Source organism: Macaca mulatta, chromosome 6 (genome assembly GCF_049350105.2).
Source record: "Macaca mulatta isolate MMU2019108-1 chromosome 6, T2T-MMU8v2.0, whole genome shotgun sequence".
Taxonomy (NCBI): Eukaryota; Metazoa; Chordata; class Mammalia; order Primates; family Cercopithecidae; genus Macaca; species Macaca mulatta.
The window spans coordinates 83083824-83104620 of NC_133411.1; the positions used below are offsets into that span (position 1 = coordinate 83083824).

Below are 20797 nucleotides of genomic sequence, written 5' to 3' on the forward strand. Positions count from 1 at the left end.
CCACGCGAGTGTCCCCGCCTTGTGCCTTTAATTTAGCCAAACTCCTGTAATATCAGGCCCGGCGTGGTGGTTCACGCCTGTAATGCCAACACTTTAGGAGGCCCAGGCAGGAGGATCGTTGAGGCCAGAAGTGAAATTAGCCGGACGTGGTGGCGCGCGCCTTTCTAACTGTCCCAGCTTATCCAGAGGCTGGGACGAAACGGTCGCCTGAGCCCGGGAGATCGAGGCTGCAGTGAGCCGTGTTGGCGCCACTGCACGCCAGCCTGGGCGACAGAGCAAGACCCTGCCTCAAAACAAACAAACTGTAATATCGTCCAAGAACGTATGAAGGACACTTGGAAAGTCACCAGGCCACTTCTCTCCTGGGCGTCCACGGCCGGAGAACGCCGGCCTCACCTGCAGACGCGCGCCCTCCTCCCAGGCTGCGCAGGTGACCTTGGCGGGAGGCGCTGGAGAGGAAAGAGCTCCGCTAGGCCGCGAGCGGAGGAAGCGGGAGAAGCCGCTCTTCCTATTCCACTCGCAGTCCGCTGGTGGGGGAAACGAGTGTCCGGCGTATGAAACGCCTAACTTCGCGAAATAGAGACGCATAAAACTTAAAGAATTCTGTCCAAACTCAAGGCCCTTTCTCATTTAAGGGCAACCCTGTCACTACATCATAAACTTTTAAATCCATGATCCCCACGTTACGAAAGCATAAGTCCCTTGCAGACTTTTAGCGAAAACTGAACTTTGCCGGTGTCCCACACGAAGGGAGGGAGGACGGGAGGCCACGCCAGGACTGCGGGGGCTGCAGGGCTGCAGGGCTGCAGGGCGTGGACGCATCCTGGCCGGGGCGTCCACTGTCGACGTCTCCACATCCCAGGAGGGTCGAGACGGCCGCGGGAAGCAGCCGGCGAGCCGCGCGGCCCGGTTCCAAGGACCCCGCCAGTCTGAGTCTGAGTCACTGACAGCTTCGCGGGTCAACGGCGCCCAGAGGAAAAAACTTCTCATTTGGACTCCTAGGCCCGGCAGTGGCCAGCGGCCAGGGCCCCTGAACGGGGCGGGCCGGGGCGGGGCGCACAGAGCCAGAGGGGCTTGCGGAAGGCGGCGGAGGGACCGCGGGGAAGGGTCGGTGAGCGGCGGCCGCGCCAAGACTCTCACTGCGCGCCGGGGGGCGCCCTTCCCCGCTCGCGCCCGCGCGCTCGCGCGCCCCAGTCCCGCCCCGCCCGGCGCACCGCGCCAGACACAGAGCTCGCCGGGGGTCGCTCGGACCCTGATCTTGCCCGCGGGCACCCCGCGCTCTGCCTGCCGCGACGACCAGCTGCCCGACCAGCAGAAGTTGGGAGAGAGGGTGGAGCGGAGCAGCCCGAGGCGGGGCACCTCCTGGAGCAGCGCAGTGCGGATCCCGGGACAATGGGGCCGCGGCTGCTGCTGCTGGTGGCCGCCTGCCTCTGTCTGTGCGGCCCGCTGTTGTCCGCCCGCACGCGGGCCCGCAGGCCAGGTGAGAGCCGCACGGGAATGGGGCGCGCGGGCGGAGGGACGCTGAGGGGAGACTGCGGGGGTCCCGGTTGCGTCTTCTCCTCACCCCTGCCTCAGTTTCCTCCGAAAGCCAAACTGGCATTTGGGCTGAGATCTAGAGTTTTTCCCAGTCACGTTTAGGTGGGGCGTGCCACCCCCTTCGCGGGCCCAGCCGATGCCCCTTTGGACTCGATCTTGGAGGGTGCAGCCCGCCTGCCACTGGATGTTGGATACGGAGGAGGTTGGAGCGGAAGCCCCTGGGGGAGCCTGCGGTCCTGCGTTGCACTTGTCATTGTGTAGCCTGTTTCTCCCAGGACCACCCCCAAAAAGAAAAGGTCTCACGTTACTCCACCAATAAACGTTCCGATCTTTTCAACATAAATTGGCGAACCGCTGCCGCTGAAGTTTTGCTTTGTTGGAAGTTTTTTTTCTTGCACATTTTACAGGCGAGAAAAGTGGTGTAGACAAAAGCCCTGGCAGTCCCTTGGCATGTTTAGCAGAGAATCAGTACCAGCAGCCCCCGTCTTGTGTCCAGGAGGTGCTCGGTGCGAGATGTATGGTGACAATAGCAGGGGCTCCGCGTGGTGGGGGGGTGGGGGAGGGAAGGGGGCAGGAGGAGGATTTTATTGTTACCTAGAACCCATCCTTCTAAGTGAGTTGAAGAGAGAGATCCCTCCCCAGGACCAAGCTCCCTCGAACACTGTGGGATCCAAGTATTTCTGATCCGCTGCAAGAAGTTTGCTCCCCTAGAATATTTTCCCCACTGGTAGTCTATTTTTAAGTATCTGGCTACTTGACCAAATAAATAAATTTGATTAATTTATGTGGTCAAATATTTTCTATATTCCTCTCCCCAAAAGCAGGACAGATGAGTTGTTTTTAGTCTGTAAAGGCACTCATTAGAAAGTGAGAAAAGTGTTTTGAATTTCCTAATAACAGTAGTATTTTATAAGCTTTGAGCCATTTTTTTTTTACGCTGAAAGAAGTTCTAGCGGGTTTTCTTGTTATCGCTAAAAGAATGTGCACTCTCTATTGCTCCCACACTCAAAAGAAAAGTGTAGACACATCAAGATTAAGAGGTGACAAAGACATAGCATGTTCTTGCCTCTCTGTCTTTGTTCACGGTGAGTTTTGAGATGCTTTTGGGAAAACTAAGAGCTCCAGACAGGGGCCCAGTGTTTAGCAGTAACTAGCCTGCCTGCAGATAAGTGAGCATTGTTGTTGAGAGTGTTTGAGAGAACGCCGAGAACTCCTGAAAAGTTGTTTGCGATGAGATATAATTTAACATAACATTATGTGATTTGCTCAATTTAGTTGGAGACAAGCTCTTGAGAATCCAGTGTTTTGTTTGAGATTTGGATCATGGGGTGGAAAACAGGGCTTATGGAAATGCTGCATCCATTGTAGCCACCCTTTCTCACAGTAGCCTACCAGCAAGGTGTGTAGCCTCATTAAAGAGTGAAGTTAAAGGGTGCTGGTTTCCACCAAGCGTCTTACATCCTCATGGGAGGAGTGGTGCATGTTAATATGGACAGTGCTGGTGTAGACAGAAAGGCAAGTGGACCACCTTAGCTAGTTTATCAACACTGGATTCTGGAACCACTTTGGGAGGGAAAGACGAAAGGAGTATGATAGAGGAAAAGGAGCGCTTGCTAAGTGCAGTATTCCATGTCAAGCCCTGGGCCAGAAGGAATTTTCACTTAGATTGTCTCATTTCACCTTGTCAGAACACCTTGTTAAGGTGGGTGTTTATCCCCTTTTGCTGATTCTGAAACTAAGACCCAGAAACAGTGGCAAAGCAAATGGAGGGGGGTGGGGGAAGGGGCGTGGGGTGGTGGGGAGGGGGCGTGGGGTGTGGGCAGTCCACCCACCCTGGGTGTAAGCAATTAGGAATAAGTGGGGCTTTGTCTTTAGAAAATTTAAAATCACCAATAAAATCAACCTAAGATAGGTTTACTTTTTATTACCACCATGCATTGGCAATTCTAAACATTGTCTGTCATAAGGTGGTGGTGCCGGGACTCCAAAGCATCCAGCGGTGCCTCCCATCCTTGAGCCGCCACTGCTCTGATAGAGTTTATTGCCCAGGATTACCAGCTCTGTGTGCTAAGAGGGGCTGTGGAGCCCTCCCAGGGCTGGCCCTGACCACCAAGCTGAGCCTTCCTGCAGCACTTTCCGACTTTTTGTTCCCACTCATTTTGGCATTTCCTGCCTTGTCACTTTGTGTGTGTGTCTCATTTTCCCAGCTAAGATTATAAAGTTTTATTTATCCCCATGGTGACTAAAACAAATGTTCACTCAGCAGATAGTTGTTGAGAAATGTGTAAATTCATCAACAAGTTTACATTCCTTTGTCTAAACAATTTAAGTGAGGTGACATGTAATCATTAAAAGGGCCAACATGCAAAAGTAAAAGGTGATCTTTATGAATTTTATGAGGCTCTTAGAGGGTTAAAGATTTCAAGAAAAGCTGGTGGTGGCTATGACAGAGAGAACTCGATGGGCAATTCCACTTGCTACCCTCCTACCCACAGAGTCAAGCCCAATTCTGTGGCATGGAATGAAGTGCTCCTCACCTTGCAAGAGGGTCCCCAGCCCCTCTCCAGCCATCTCCTGTTACTCACCCTCCAGTTCATCCAGCCCCATCCTCTAGATCTTCCCTTCAAGGAGCTATACTTTCTCTGGCTTCTGTCCCCATGCCATTCCCTCTGGCCAGAATGCCCTCCCCATATCCCATACCTGCCACGTTCATGTTTAATTAAAAACAGCCACCATCTATGGAGCACTGAATGCAGCTAACACCCTGCTTAGGGACGTTATGCATACTATCTTATTTATTTCTCACAACAGCCCTTTGAGCAGATGTCATCCTCATTTTACTGGTTATAAAACAGAGACCCAGAATGGTTGAGTCCCAAGTTGAGAAAGAGGTGGTATTGGGACTGGGTGCAGTGGCTCACACCCGTAATCCCAGCACTTTGGGAGGCCAAGGCGAGTGGATCATTTGAGGCCAGGAGTTTGAGACCAGCCTGACCAACATGGTGAAACCCTGTCTCTACCAAAAATAAAAAATTAGCTGGGTGTGGTGGTGCACACCTGTAGTCCCAGCTACTCGGGAGGCTGAGGCACCAGAATTGCCTGAACCCAGAAGGCAGAGGTTGCAGGGAGCCGAGATCGTGCCCCTGCACTCCAGTCTGAGCAACAGAGTGAGACTGTCTCTCAAAAAAAAAAAAAAAAAAAAAAAAAAGAGATGGAATTGGGAGTTGACCACAGGCCTGTCTCTCCGGAGTGCGGGCTTTCTCTAACACAGAAAGGAAGCCATCTAGACTCCCAGCCCCTCTTACAGTAGAGAAGTAACCCCACTGTGTTCCCTAGTACCCCTAGAGGCAAAGTCTGTGCCCTATTGCCTTGGTAACCCAGGCCCAGCACAGGGAGGTATTTCATAAGCATTTATGCATGGACTGTGGTATTCTCTCATTTACTTTGCTAATGGATGATAAGGCAGGCTCTGAAAAGATCCCTGCTCATGGATACGCTAATTAATCAGATGTTACAAGAGATATCGCTAGTAAACCTAAACAGAAAGACACAAAACTGAGCAGTGGTTCTACCCTAAGCAGACCAGAAAGCTCTATAAAGCCTGAAAGTCAGATTTCTTATGAGCCAGCAAGTAATTTTCTACCCTACTATCTGTCTCTCTCCCCCCCCTCCCCGATCTCTCTCTAATATTTTAGAGTGGCTTTGCCTTTATTTTTATAGAACATATTAGCATAGCAGGTTTTCAGGGTCTGGGTGCAGTGGCTCACACCTGTAATCCCAGCACTTTGGGAACCCTAGGCCAGATGATCACTTGAGACCAGCCTAGGCAAAATAGCAAGACCCCATCTCTATCAAAAAAATAATTAAAAATTAGCCAGGCACAGTGGTGTGCACCTGTAGTCCCAGCACCTGGGAGACTGGGAGGATGGCCTGAGCCCAGGAGTTCAAGGGGGCAGGGAGCCCTGGTCACGTGACTACACTCTAGCCTGGGCAACAGAGCCGGAGAGACGCTGTCTTCCAAATATTTAATGCATAAAAATTTTACATTTTAATTAATCATTTAAATTTTTAAAAATAAAAATAATAAAATTGAGATAAAATTCACGTAACATAAAGCTAACCATTTTAAAGTGTACAATTCAGTGGGTATTTACTACATTTACAGTGTACAATGTACACTATAAACCCCTACCTACTTCCAAAACACTGTCATCTCCCCGAAAGGAAACCAGTAAGCAGTCAGATCCCATTCTCCCTTCCCCCTACCTCCAGGAACCACCAGTTTGCCTTTTGTCTCTATGGATTTACCTATTTTTGATATTTCATATCAATAGAATCATATAATATGTGGTCTTAGTGTCTGGGGAACTTAACTTTATATGGGTGAAAGTTGCTGTTGCTGTTTTTTGAGACAGGGTCTAGCTCTCTTACTCGGGCTGGAGTGCAGTGCCACAAACTTGACTCGCTGCAACCTCTGTCTCCCAGGCTCAAACTATCCTCCTAACTCAGCCTCCAGAGTAGCTGGGCCACAGGCACCCGCCACCAGGCCTGGCTAATTTTTGTATTTTTGGTAGAGATGAGGTTTTATCACATTGCCCAGGCTGATCTCCATCTCCTGGGATCAAGTGATCCACCTACCTTGGCCTCCCAAAGTGCTAGAAGTACAGGCGTGAGCCACCATGCCCAGTCTTTAACTAGTCTTCATGAGTACCCAGGCTCCCCTTCCGTTGCAGATACTCACAAAAACACCCTTGTTAGAAGAGTTATTAGGACCCAGGGCCGTGGTTTATTTTTGACTATGATGCCAGTGTAGAGGACTCCATAGTTTTACCCTTCATAATTTTCTGTTGGTTTCCTTTTTTGTGATTTCTTTCATTCTGCCTTTTTCTTTCTCTTGCTTGTGCCTAAAACTGTCGTCATAAATAACTCTCCATATATACTGAGATTTTTTTTTTCTGGGTATGAGCTTTCACTTCCCCAAATACCCTCTCCCACACTGACCTGGTCATGGTACTTGGAGGAAGCCACTTAAAGGGCTCTGACAGTCCTATATACATTATTTGCTTTCAAAAGTAAGTGGCCTTTTGACACAACAGGAATAATCTGTAATTTGCCCTTGAAAACAAATTTATATAACTTTAGGAAAAGACATTATGTAATCTATTTATATTTCAAGTCTATGATGAATTAAAAATCAGGTATTCTAGTATTGTAGAATAACGTTTACCAGCACAGTGTTTTCCTGTTTGGTAACCTACAGTAAGAACTGTAGAAATAACACTTTACATTGTGATATGGTTAGGGGTATGTGTCTTCAATAAATATGTGTGGACAATCATAGTGTATATGTAAACATGAAACAAAAGTTGTACCAAACAGTGCCCACCTTTACTGCACTGTATGCATTTTGATATTTTCTACCCTATAGTCTATTTTTAATGCTTATTGCAATCGTGTGAATTGATTTCATAATCATTGCTAAATCTATACCATAATTTAAAACCCAACGCAGCAGCTGCAGTGAATATTCCTATGGTAGCCAAATCAAAGGCCTTATTAGCTTTTCAGGAAGAGTTCTGTTTTCCTGGAACTGTTGCTTATTATTGTTCTTATCATGTCTAGAACCTAATTTATTTGAGTTCCAATATACAAACTGCAGAAGGACTTGGGCAGGGGTGGGCATGGGGACAGTTTTTGTAGTACAGTGCACAGTACTTTGTACAGTACAAAGCTGTCGCCATCCCCAACCCTGGGGAGGAATTGGTGATCATTAACATCCTTGACTGTGAATTAGTTTTCATTTTAGCTAGATGTCTTGTTGGAGAGTAGAGAGCCGCATTCCCAAGACGGAGAGCTCAGGACCTGTAACTTAGTGGAGAACAGACCTGGAGGAACAGGGAACATCGGGGAGTCAGAGTAGTTCCCAGGCAAGGCCTGCTGGCATCCTCACCCCATGTCAGGCTCTGGCCTCCAGGCTGCTCCCGGCAAGAGCCCACACACTTTGCTTATGTAGTCTTCATGCCTGCTGTGGCATTAGGTACACCTGCGTTTACTTCCCTGCAACTTCCCTTCTCCCAGCTTCCTCTTAGGCTTGCTTTCCTATACTTCCAGAGGAGTACCTGCTCCAGGACATGGAATGGGAGGAGAGGAGGCCTCTGATATTGGCAGCTTCTTGTGACCCCCCCCAGTCAGTCAAGAATTCTCCCTTTAGGCTGGGCACGGTGGCTCACGCCTGTAATCCCAGCACTTTGGGAGGCCGAGGCGCAGATCACTTGAGGTCAAGAGTTGGAGACCAGCTTGACCAACATGGCGAAACCCCGTCTCTACTAAAAATACAAAAATCAGCCAGTCATTCCAGCTACTTGGGAGGCTGAGGCAGGAGAATCTCTTGAACCCACAAGGCAGAGGTTGCAGCAAGCCAAGATCGTGCCATTGCACTGCAGCCTGGGAGACAGAGTGAGACTCTGTCTGTATCAAAAAAAAAAAAAAGGGAGGGGGGAGGGGAATTTTATCTTTAATTCTGCTTTTTCTGTAGCAGAGATTTTTGTTCACTTACTGCTGTTGCATCTGCTCCATCTAGAACGGTGTTTTAAAGATGTATTTTTCTGTTTTGTCCTTGAATGTCTCCCTGCTATCTCTCTCCTGTGCGTAAGGGCTGAGTTGTTGGCGTGTGTGGTTGGTGTGCAGCCAAAGTCAGTAGGACCCCAGAATTCACAAGCAACAGCTTTTGGCATCATCACGTTAGCTAGTCATTCACATGTCCACATACCGCCTACTGTAGCTAAAAGGATAGGCAGATTCATTTGTTTGGTGAAATGCTAAGAGAAAAAGATGTTCCTCTTTTAGGAGTAGGTCAGGAATCACAGTTTTTAAAGAGAGAATAGTGTGGTGGGGTCAAAAGTTATGACCTTTGGAGCTGGGCAGATCTAGATTCAAATCCCGGCTCCTCTACTTCATAGCTGTGTGACTTTGGATTAGTTACTTAGCCTCTCTGTGCCTCCATGTTGTCATTTATAAAATGGTAGTCATAATGCTCATCTCATAGAAATGTTAGAGTTACGGGAACTAAGGCAAGTGAAGTATCAGGCACATAGCAGGTGCTCAAAAAAATGGTAAGGTTTTTTCATACACCAATCCTTCCATATTCCAGAAAAGCTTTTGAAGAATCGATACCAAATAAATTATGTAAATATAAGACAGTCTTCACACAAACATGCAAGAACATTTTTCCCTTCAGAACTAGGACAAAAGAAAAAAGCAAAAACCCTTGCCCTTAACTTCTAGTGGCAAATAAACATGCATAAAGTATTTGTTTGTTTTTTTAACTTTTATTATGGGAGTTTTTATACATACCCCAAAATGAACAGTATAGTTACTCCCTCTACCCATCATCCAACTTCAGTATTATTTATATATGACCAATCTTGTTTTATCTAAACCCTCAACTGTCCTCCTCCCCCAACTATATAATTTTAAAGCAAATCCCAGGTATCATATTATGTCATTCATAAATACATCAGTAAACATCCTTAGAGGTTAGAATTCTTTTTTTCACATAACCACAATACAATTATAATACCTAAAAAATGAACAATTCCTTTTGTTTTTTGTTTGTTTGCTTCGAGACACATTCTTACTCTGTTGCTAAGGCTGGAGACCAATGGCACAATCATGGCTCACCCACAGCCTCAACCTCCTGGGCTCAAGCAATCCTCCCGCCTCAGCCTCCAAAGTAGCTGGGACTACAGGCACACACCACCACAACCAGCTAATTTTTGTATTTATTTTAGTAGAGATAGGGTTTTGCTGTGTTGCCCAGGCTGGTCTGGAACTCCTGGGCTCAATCAGTCCTCCTGCCTCGGCTTCCCAAAGTGCTGGCATTACAGGCGTGAGCCACCGTGCGCAGCCTAACAATTCCTTAATATCATCTGATAGTCAGTCAGTGTTCATATTTTCCTTACTGTCTCATAAATACCTTTTAACAGTTGGTTTGTTTGAATCAGGTTCAAACAAGGTCCACCATTACATTTTAATCTGTAACTGCCCACCCCATCCCTTTTTTTATTGCTATTTATTTGTCAAAGAAACTAAGCCATCTGTCTTACTTTCCTACATACTGGATCTGGCTAACTGCGTCTTCAACTTGTGGATCTAACATGTATGAAATGTTTCAGTTCATTTCCATCATTATTGTTTTGGTGGTCAAATTGATGATCAAAATGTCACATCTTTGGTCCATGGGAGCCCTTTCAGATTGACTCCAGAGTCTTTTTGACCTCACCCTGATATTATTTGAAGATGTTCAGTGTTCATCTTGTGTATTTCCTACCCCAGATCTGGAACTAGCCATTTCTTTAAGGAGCCCCAGTTCTTTTCATTGGAAAATGGTGTGTGTTTGAATCCGAGGGAGTAGAACATTCCAGTAATGCTGCTGTTTTCCACTTGACAGAGTTAGTGTGTTTCTGTTATTTTGCTGTCCTCCTCTTCATTTCTTTTTAGCCTGTAGTGTTGTTTCAACTGCTGTGCTCTGCGTGGGAATGTGAGCAAAGTCCTGGGACTTCTGCTTTGTTAACTCTCAAAAGGCGTGAGCCCCAAGGGCAGAACTGTGAGTCAAAACCAAGACTTGGTGTGTCATGAAATGCTGGTGTGGTATAAATCCCAGGATCAAATGGGACATGCAGAGATCCTCTAGTCACCCCTCTGCTTCCAGGACAGATCTCATCACAGTCAGAAAACGTGTTGCCTCACTCACTACTTTTTTTTTGGAGACGGAGTCTCGCTCTGTTGCCCAGGCTGGAGTGCAGTGGCCGGATCTCAGCTCACTGCAAGCTCTGCCTCCCGGGTCTACGCCATTCTCCTGCCTCAGCCTCCCGAGTAGCTGGGACTACAGGCGCCCGCCACCTCGCCCGGCTAGTTTTTTGTATTTTTTAGTAGAGACGGGGTTTCACTGTGTTAGCCAGGATGGTCTCGATCTCCTGACCTCGTGATCCGCCCGTCTCGGCCTCCCAAAGTGCTGGGATTACAGGCTTGAGCCACCGCGCCCGGCCTCACTCACTACTTTTAAAACAATCTCCAGAGTTAAAGAGTCCGTATTTGAACTATTTAATAATTTGCTGTATTCGATAACAAAACTACTCGAGCAATTCAGAGAAGCCTACATTAAATGAAACTTAGCAGATAGCATGAAAACTGAATTCAGGACTTCTGCTGCCTTTTTTGTGAAACCACAGCTTAACAACAACAACAACAACACAGAGATGAATGAGAAGAGATTTGGGCACCCTGACAAGCACTTTCTCCTTGACCTGAGTTGTGCTAGGACTGGAGGAAAAGCGAGATACTTAAACTCAAATTTCAGCTTAAGGGTCTTGAACTAGTTGGAATTATCTAGTCACCTTGCATTGGTTTTGTCCTTTGTTTGATGCTGGTATATACTACATTTTTTTCCTTTTCTTTCTTTTTTTTTTTTTCTGACATTCTTTAATTTCACAAAAACCAGAATATCAAACCTATAGTATCAAGAAAAGGTAACACCTTAGGCAGTGATATTTAACCAAGGGATTATACATTCTTCCTGAGCTCTAGCCTATAAAAATTTCATGTTTCCACAAGTATAATGTTTCTGTCGGAAGTACTGTACTGCCTGAGGCCTACCCAAAGAAGATGTTTTTTAAAACAAGTACTTATTGCCTAAGTAGTAAATACAGAGTAAAGTCTAGTGACAGTTTGATTTTCAGACTAAGTGATAGTATATGAAGAGCTTAGTTGTATTTATTAGTTTTCACATGGTATCACTCTCGGGTGTCATCTTGATTCATGCATGTAAGTATGCATGTTCATGTCCACTTTTTCCCCTCTGTGCCTCACAGAAGCCCATAATCTGGCCAGGCTTCCAAAACTGCAGAGGAGAATTGCATTGTTTTAAGGTTCCTTGGCCAGGTGCAGTGGCTTAGGCCTATAATCCCAGCACTTTGGGAGGCCGAGGTGGGTGCATCACTTGAGGCGAGGAGTTTGAGACCAACCTGACCAGCATGGTGAAACCCCATCTCTACTAAAAATACAAAAATCAGCTGGGCATGGCGGTGCATGCTTGTAATCCCAGCTACTTGGGAGGCTGAGGCAGGAGGATCGCTTGAACCCGGGAGGCAGAGGTTGCAGTGAGCCAAAATCGCATCACTGCTCTCCAGCTTGGGTGACAGCAAGACTCCATCTCAAAAATAAATAAATAAAAGGTTCCTCTAGGCCAGCATTTTTGCACATGCATGTTTTTGTGATATTAAAGTGCCAGAACCACAAACAAGAAAAATAAAAAATAAAAGATATTTTTTTAAGCGCCAGAAGCCATTCATTCTTTTCTTTCAGTTCCCACACACTCATTGTGATCTTGAGAATAGCTTCACGTCCACAGGGGCTGTTGGGACCAAGGTCAGGCTTCTGTGTGACTGGGACAAGGTGAACACAGAGTAAGTTACATGCATTGCGAAGGTAAGAGAGTGATACTTCCATAAAAGATTGTGAATTCGAAATTTGATTCATAGTTCTGAACCCTAGAGCTATATAATTTACAACTTGTTCATTCCCTCATTGTACTAAAAAACTACAAACATTGCTAAGTAGGAGGGAAGATGAACCTAGATTTCCTTTTAACCTAATTAAGTGAGGAAACAGTTGGATATAAAAGCACACTACATGGAAGTGGGAGAGGAAGGATAATAGTAATTTCTTAAACTGCTTAATTGTTATAGTTTCCAAAGTGAATGTGTGTCCTATTTCACATGGGATGCTCCAGTTGCCAGATTTGTAGGCCAGACAGGCATTAGAATCCCATTTTAATGATTCTGAGCTTAATTCAGAGAAGTTAAGTGATCCCTGAACAGAGTCAATATTAGAATACAAATATGTGCCTACCACATGCAGGGCACAGGGTACTGGAGGTTCAGAGATTAACAGGAACAGTTCTTACCCTTAAGGATCAATCTAGACACAAGTGTGTATTCACATTCATCACTGGAGACATTCATTCCTTCCCTGTGACAGATATCCTGCCAGGCCACCCCTTCATTGTCTGGAGACCCTCTCCCAAATTTGCTTAGGGAGCTTGACCTCAACCCTACACTGCCAGGCTCTGCTCTGCTGTCTCTGAGTTGGTACTACTCTAGCTTTGCTCTTCATTTTGGAAACAGATGCCAATGTATTGTGTTTTACTTTCTATTTCTAGAATTTCCACTTGGTAGTTCTTTGCTGATATTTCCTATTTTCAGTTCATTTCAATGAAATACTTTTCTTTTTTTCTTACACATGGTTGTAATACATTCTTCAAAATCCTTATCTGCTAATTCCAACATCTGGGTCAACTTGAGGTTGGTTTCCGCTCACTGTCTTTTTACTTAAGACTGGGTCACTTTCTTTTTTTTTTTTTTTTGGAGACAGAGTCTCACTCTGTTGCCCGGGCTGGAGTACAGTGGTGTGATAATAGCTCACTGTAGCCTCGATCTCCCAGGCTCAACCTGTCCTCCCACCTGGGCTTCCCAAAGTGCTGAGATTACAGGTGTGAGCCACCACGCCTGGCAGCCCTCTTTTTCTTTTATTTGACAAAAAGTTATATATAGTGTATAACATGTTTTGCAATATGCATAACTTGTGGAATGGCTAAATCAAACTTATAACACGTATTACCTCAAATACTTACCATTTTTTTGTGGAGAGACCACTTAAAGTCCACTCTCTTAGCAATTATCAAGTATACAACACATTGTTATTAACTATAGTCACCATATTATACAAGAGATTTTTTTTAACTTATTCCTTTTAACAGAAATTTTGTACCCTTTGACCAATGTCTTCCCAGTCTACCCTACCCACGCATCCAACCCCAGCCTCTAGTAACCACCATTCTCTTCTCTGCTTCTACGAGTTCAACTGTTTTCGATTCCACATATAAGTGAGATCATGCTATATTTGTCTTTCTGTGCCTGGCTTATTTCACTTAACATAACGCCCTCTCAGCTCATCCATGTTGTTGCAAATGACAGAATTTCCTCTTTTTTAAGGCTGAATAGTATTCCACTGTGTATATACACCATTTTTTTCATTCATTCATTCATTTATCAGTGGATACCTAGTTTGATTCCATAACTGGGCTATTGTAAATAATTCTGCAATGAACATGAGATTACAGCTAACTCTTTGATATCCTGGTTTTTTTTTTTTTTTTTTTTTTGAGATGGGGTCTTGCTCTGTCGGCCAGGCTGGAGTGCAGTGGCGCAATCTCAGCTCACTGCAACCTTCACCTCCTGGATTCAAGCAATTCTCCTGCCTCAGCCTCCTGAGGAGCTGGGATTACAGGCATGCACCACCACGCCTGGCTAATTTTTGTATTTTTAGTAGAGACGGGTTTCACCATGTTGGCCAGGCTGGTCTCAAACTCCTGACCTCAGGTGATCCACCCGCCTCGGCCTCCCAAAGTGCTGGGATTACAGGCATGAGCCACTGTGCCCGGCCAACATCCTGATTTTATTTCCTTTGGATGTATGCCCAGTAGTGGAATTACTGTATCATATAGTAGTTCTATTTTTAGTTTTAGAGGAACCTTCATACTGTTTTTCATAATGGCTATGCCAATTTAAATTCCCACCATCAATATACAAGGGTTCCCTTTCCCCATATCCTCACCAACATTTGTTATCTGTCATCCATTCTAACAGGTATGAAGTGATAACTCATTCTGGTTTTAATGTTCATTTCCCTGATTAGTGATGTTGAGCATTTTTCATATACTTGCTGGCCCTTTGTATGTCTTCTTTTGAAAAATGTCTATTTAGGTCCTTTGCCTATTTTTAAATCAGGTGATTCATTATCTTGCTGTTGAGTTATAGGAGTTCCTTATGTATTTTGGGTATTGACCCTTTATCAGACGTATGGTTTGCAAATATTTTCTTTCATTTCATACATTTTCTCTTCACTGTTGATTGTTTCTTTTGCTGTGCAGAAGTTTTTTAGTTTGATACAGTCCCAGTTGTCTACTCCTCCTTTTATTGCCTGTGCTTTTATGCTCATTACAAAAATTATTGCCCAAAACTATATCAAGAAGCTTTTCCTCTATGTTTTCTTCTAGTTGTTTTACAGTTTCAGGTCTTATGTGTAAGCCATTAATCCATTTACATTGGTTGTTGTATATAGTGTGAGAGAAGGGGGACAAGAGGTCCAGAGTTTATCACTTTTGTGTGTAGGGTGGTTGGATCTGGTGATACGATTTGACTCTGTGTCCCCACCCAAATCTCATCTTGTAGCTCTCATAATTCCCATATGTTATAGGAGGGACACAGTAGGAAATGATTGAATCATGGGGATGGGTCTTTCTTATGTTGTTCTCATGATAGTAAATGGGTCTCTCAAGATCAGATGGTTTTAATAATGGGAGTTTCCCTGCACAAGCTCTCTCTTTGCCCACTGCCATCCAAGTAAGATGTGACTTGCTCCTCCTTACCTTCTGCTATGATTATGAGGCCTTCCCAGCCATGTGGAATTGTAAGTCCAGTAAGCCATTTTCCTGTATAAATTACAGGAAAAAAGACTCTGGATTTTGTTGTATTCCTTCAAAGAGTGTTGGTGTTTTTGCTTTAGCAGCCAATTAGTTTGGTTTTACTCAAACAGCAGACTCTTTCTCTCTTGAGCAGAAGCCTAAATATCACTTCAGTTCTTTTATCCTTAGCAGAGGTGCTTCTCATCTTTCCTACACATGCATAGTTCAAGGGTCAGCCAAACCCTAGGACAGAATTTATACTGAAATTTAGGACCCCCTGCTCCCTGACTTTTTCCTTTCCAGGATTCTCTCCTAACTTTCCAGTGACTGTGTTTGCCCTGAACTCTGTCCTCTGGTTCTGTAGGCCAAAAAGATATGGATTTTCTATCTGGGTTTTAGTCACCTTTTATGTTATGTAGGCACTGCTGTTATATAGGAAAAAGCAAACTATTTTCCCCAAACTGTTTTCTCTTACCCAGCGCTTCACTCAATCCTTGTGACACCATATGTCTGGAGCTTGTTTCTCCACATACCAAGCAACCAATTCTCCTGCAGATTCTTCACTGGACTCCAGCTGGGTATCCTTGAATATAACTCAATTCTGACGCTATCTGCCTCTTAATATAACTCAATTCTGACACTATCTATCTATGTGGAGATAGAGTCAGATTCCACAGATTAAGGGCTCAGTTTCACAAGGCTGCCTTCCACTTCAGATGGCAGTCATAAGTGTGGGCCTCCAGACTTCTGACTACACTATACATTGGGAGTTCCTAAGGCCCCCTGCTCAGATTTGATTAATTTGCTAGCATGATTCACAGAACGTAGGGAACCACTTTACTTACCTTTATCCATTCATTATAAAGAAAATTACAGAGGATACAGATGAACAGCCACATGGTAGAGATACATAGGGCAGGAATTGTGGGAAGGAGCACAGAGCTTCCATGCCCTCTCTTGGGCACCACCTTCCAGGAACCTCCAATTGTTCACCTATTTTTGGTTGATACTCCAAAAACCTTGGTTGGCCTGGCATGAGTGGCCAAGAACGTCTGCTGCTCTGCTGACCTGCTCAGGAAAGAAGTGGAAGAATGACTGACATGATGGATACCTTGTGACTATGTTAGGAGATAACCCCAGGGATTGTGGTTTGGACCCAGATATAGTGAGAGATTTCTACGTTCTCCTGTGTAAGCAAACTAAAGACTGTAGAGGAAAACTACTGTCATGGACAATGGCCATAGAATTGGAAGTCCTGAGTCCCATTATTAATTTGCCTCTAATGCCAAAACCTTTAAGAAATCCCCTCTGGTGGCACGTGCCTATAATCCCAGCTACTCAGGAGGCTGAGGCAGGAGAATTCCTTGAACCCATGAGGCGGAGGTTGCAGTGAGCTGAGATCGCGTCACTGCACTCCAGCCTGGGCAACAGAGCGAGACTGTGTCTCAGGAAAAAAAAAAAAAAAGAAATCCCCTCAGCTTTCTTTTTGTTTTTTTAATTTTTATTTATTTTTATTTTTTGAGACAGAGCCTCGCTCTGTCGCCCAGGCTAGAGTGCAGTGTTACAATCTCGGCTCACTGCAACCTCTGCTGCCCAGGTTCAAGCGATTCTTCTGCCTCACCCTTCAAAGTAGCTGGGATTACAGATGCGTGCCACCATGCCCGGCTAATTTTTGTATTTGTAGTAGAGACGGGGTTTCACCATCTTGGCCAGGCTAGTCTTGAACTCCTGACCTCGTGATCCACCCACCTCGGCCTCCCAAAGTGCTGGGATTACAGACGTGAGCCACTGTGCCCAGCCTAAATCCCCTCAACTTTCTACGTGGATTTTTGAAAAGGGACAGGTTTCATGGGATGGCTGCAGACTAAATGGAGAAAATGTGCACATGAAGGTATGCGGAGGAAAGAGAAGTCATAGAAGCTGGGAGTGACTTGTTTATATAGACAGTGGCTAGTGTGGAAATCACTGATTGATCCCTTCATGTCAAGTACTCAGCCTTTCCTGATGTCTTCAGGGTAGATCTCTGAAAACTTATCATTCACCTTTGTCCCTTTGAGGGACAGAGTTTAGTAAGTATTGCTCATATCAAGACAAATGTTGCACAGTATTTTGAGTTGGCTTATTCTGTAATAAAGTCTATTTGTGCATTATCTGTTCTTTACCGCCCATTCTCCTAGTAAGAAAACATAAACAAAAGTAAAATATGCTCTCTGCTTGTCACTTTTGCCTTGTTGATGCATTCATTTTTTACATTTAAATTTTTTTTAATTTTATTTTTCAGCATCAAAAGCAACAAATGCCACCTTAGATCCCCGGTCATTTCTTCTCAGGAATCCCAATGATAAATATGAACCATTTTGGGAGGATGAGGAGAAAAATGAAAGTGGGTTAACTGAATACAGATTAGTCTCCATCAATAAAAGCAGTCCTCTTCAAAAACCACTTCCTGCGTTCATCTCAGAAGATGCCTCCGGATATCTGACCAGCTCCTGGCTGACACTCTTTGTCCCATCTGTGTACACCGGGGTGTTTGTAGTCAGCCTCCCGCTAAACATCATGGCCATCGTTGTGTTCATCCTGAAAATGAAGGTCAAGAAGCCGGCGGTGGTGTACATGCTGCACCTGGCCACGGCAGATGTGCTCTTTGTGTCTGTGCTCCCCTTTAAGATTAGCTATTACTTATCCGGCAGTGATTGGCAGTTTGGGTCTGAATTGTGTCGCTTTGTCACTGCAGCATTTTACTGTAACATGTACGCCTCTATCTTGCTCATGACAGTCATAAGCATTGACCGGTTTCTGGCTGTGGTGTATCCCATGCAGTCCCTCTCCTGGCGTACTCTGGGAAGGGCTTCCTTCACTTGTCTGGCCATTTGGGCTTTGGCCATTGCAGGGGTAGTGCCTCTGCTCCTCAAGGAGCAAACCATCCAGGTGCCCGGGCTCAACATCACCACCTGTCATGATGTGCTCAATGAAACCTTGCTCGAAGGCTACTATGCCTACTACTTCTCAGCCTTCTCTGCTGTCTTCTTTTTTGTGCCGCTGATCATTTCCACGGTCTGTTATGTGTCTATCATTCGATGTCTTAGCTCTTCCACCGTTGCCAACCGCAGCAAGAAGTCCCGGGCTTTGTTCCTGTCAGCTGCTGTTTTCTGCATCTTCATCATTTGCTTCGGACCCACAAACATCCTCCTGATTGCGCATTACTCATTCCTTTCTCACACTTCCACCACAGAGGCTGCCTACTTTGCCTACCTCCTCTGTGTCTGTGTCAGCAGCATAAGCTGCTGCATCGACCCCCTCATTTACTATTATGCTTCCTCTGAGTGCCAGAGGTACGTCTACAGTATCTTATGCTGCAAAGAAAGTTCTGATCCCAGCAGTTATAACAGCAGTGGGCAGTTGATGGCAAGTAAAATGGATACCTGCTCTAGTAACCTGAATAACAGCATATACAAAAAGCTGTTAACTTAGGAAAAGAGACTGCTGGGAGGTTAAAAAGAAAAGTTTATGAAAGTGAATAACTTGAGGATTCTATTAGTCCCCACCCAAACTGTATTGACTTCACCTCCTAAAACAACAGATGTACAACTTGCATGCCTGCTTTTTATGGGAGCCATCATGCATGTATTTTTGTCAGTTACCAGAAAGATAACAGGACGAGATGACTGTGTTATTCCAAGGGAATATTGCCAATGCTACAGTAATAACTGAATGTCACTTTTGGATATAGCTAGGTGACATATGCATATTTATATGTGTGTATATGTAGATGTATGCACACACGTATATTATTTGCAGTGCAGTGTAGAATAGGTACTTTAAAACACTCTTTCCCCCCCCCCACTCCAGCAATTATGGAAATAATCTCTGATTCCCTGATTTAATATGCAAAGTCTAGGTTGGTAGAGTTTAACCCTGAACATTTGATGGTGTTCATCAACAGTGAGAGACTCCATAGTTTGGGCTTGTACCACTTTTGCAAATAAGTGTATTTTGAAGTTGTTTGACAGCAAGGTTTAAGTTATTAAGGGATAAGACTCACTACTATCTGTGTGTAGAAGTTCTAGTGTTTTCAGTTTTAAATATATCCAACTTTGAATTCCTAAAATTATGGAAACAGATGAAAAGCCCCTATTTTGATATGGGTAGTATTTTTTACATTTTACATACTGTATACATAAGCCAAAACTGAGCATAAGTCCTCTAGTGAATGTAGGCTGGCTTTCAGAGTAGCCTATTCCTGAGAGCTGCATGCGTCCACCCCTGATGGAGGACTCCAAGCAGCAGACACATGCCAGGGCCATGTTAGACACAGATTGGCCAGAGACCTTCCTGCTGAACCTCACAGAAAGCAATGAGACTGGGGCCACCACATTTGCTCCATCCTCCTAGGATTGGCTGTGAACTGATCATGTTTATGAGAAACTGGCAAAGCAGAATGTGATATCCTAGGAGGTAATGACCATGAAAGACTTCTCTACCCATCTTAAAAACAACGAAAGAAGGCATGGACTTCTGGATGCCCATCTGCTGGGTGTAAACACATCCAGTAGTTGTTCTGAAAGGTTATTTTGGATTTGGAAGCACCCATTATGCACTGTGGGCACTCCAATAGGTGCTGGGCACACAGAGTGGAATAGGACCGAGACCTGCCCTCAAGAGCAAAGTAGATGATGCATAGAGTGTGACATATGCGTAATAAATATGTTTCACACAAACGAGGCTATCAGCTAAAGAACTTTGAACATTTGGGTTAATAGTTCTTGTGGTTATAACTTAAGGTGAAAACATAATGCAGTACAGGACATATATTTTTTAAAATAAGTCTGGTTTAATTGGGCACTATTTATTTACAAATGTTTGCTTAATAGAGTGCTCAAATCAGGTTTTCTTTTAAGAATCAATCATGTCAGTCTACTTAGAAATAACAGAAGAAAATAGAATTGACATTGAAATCTAGGAAAATTATTCTATAATTTCCATTTACTTAAGACTTAATGAGATTTTAAAAGCATTTTTTAACCTCCTAAGTATCAAGTATAGAAAATCTTCATGGAATTTACAAAGTAACTTGGAAATTAGGCTGAAACATATCTCTTTTTTCTTATGAAAAAATGGTAGCATTTTAAACAAAATAGTTGCAAGGCAAATGTTTATCTATTTAAAAGAGCAAACTATTTCCAAATACCATAGAATAACTTACATAAAAGTAATATAACTGTATTGTAAGTAGAAGCTAGCACTGGTTTTATTAATTTAGTGTCTATATTCATTTTATCTAAATCAGTGGAGATTTACTGTCATTGTTTATTAGTCTGTATATATTAAAACATGCTATCATTACTGTACTTACAAAATAGTATGTCACTGTTTTTATGTTCACTCTTAAAAAACTAACCTATATTAATAAATGTGAACATCTGCTTGGTATCTCTTTGGAACAAATTAGTATTGTATCTTTGTCGTCCTGGCACACTTTAAGGGCTTAACTGAAGAGCATTTAATGAAGAGGTGATTTGCAAAGGTGTGGACAGGGTTAAGGGAACCAACAGGGAGTGGTGAAGCACCCCCATAGACTAGCAATCAGGGGAAGCTGTTACTGCCTCCAAGGCCCAGGTAGAGGAGGGAACACACTGAGGCCTCTCCCTCACCCTCTGATCTCTTGCGAGGCCTCCCCTTGATCCTAATCTTAACCCAATACCCAGAAGTGAAGTAGTCCATAAAGATCAGCTTCCTTAG

At 44.3% G+C, this 20797-nt stretch overlaps 1 protein-coding gene across 1 annotated transcript; it reads left to right on the top strand.

Moving 5' to 3' along the window:
- The first annotated feature begins 680 nt into the window (after positions 1-680).
- Positions 681-20503, top strand: F2R (coagulation factor II thrombin receptor). The gene is made up of 2 exons (XM_001106136.5): positions 681-1480; positions 17340-20503. The coding sequence occupies exons 1-2, from the start codon at positions 1393-1395 to the stop codon at positions 18527-18529; spliced, it is 1278 nt and encodes a 425-aa protein (XP_001106136.3). The 5' UTR covers positions 681-1392; the 3' UTR covers positions 18530-20503.
- Positions 20504-20797: the final 294 nt, after the last annotated feature.

Coding starts and splice junctions, on each gene's coding strand:
- F2R (XM_001106136.5), top strand. CDS start 1,393: ATGGGGCCGCGGCTGCTGCTGCTGGTGGCCGCCTGCCTCTGTCTGTGC. Junction 1,481..17,339: donor CACGCGGGCCCGCAGGCCAG/GTGAGAGCCGCA, acceptor TTTATTTTTCAG/CATCAAAAGCAACAAATGCC.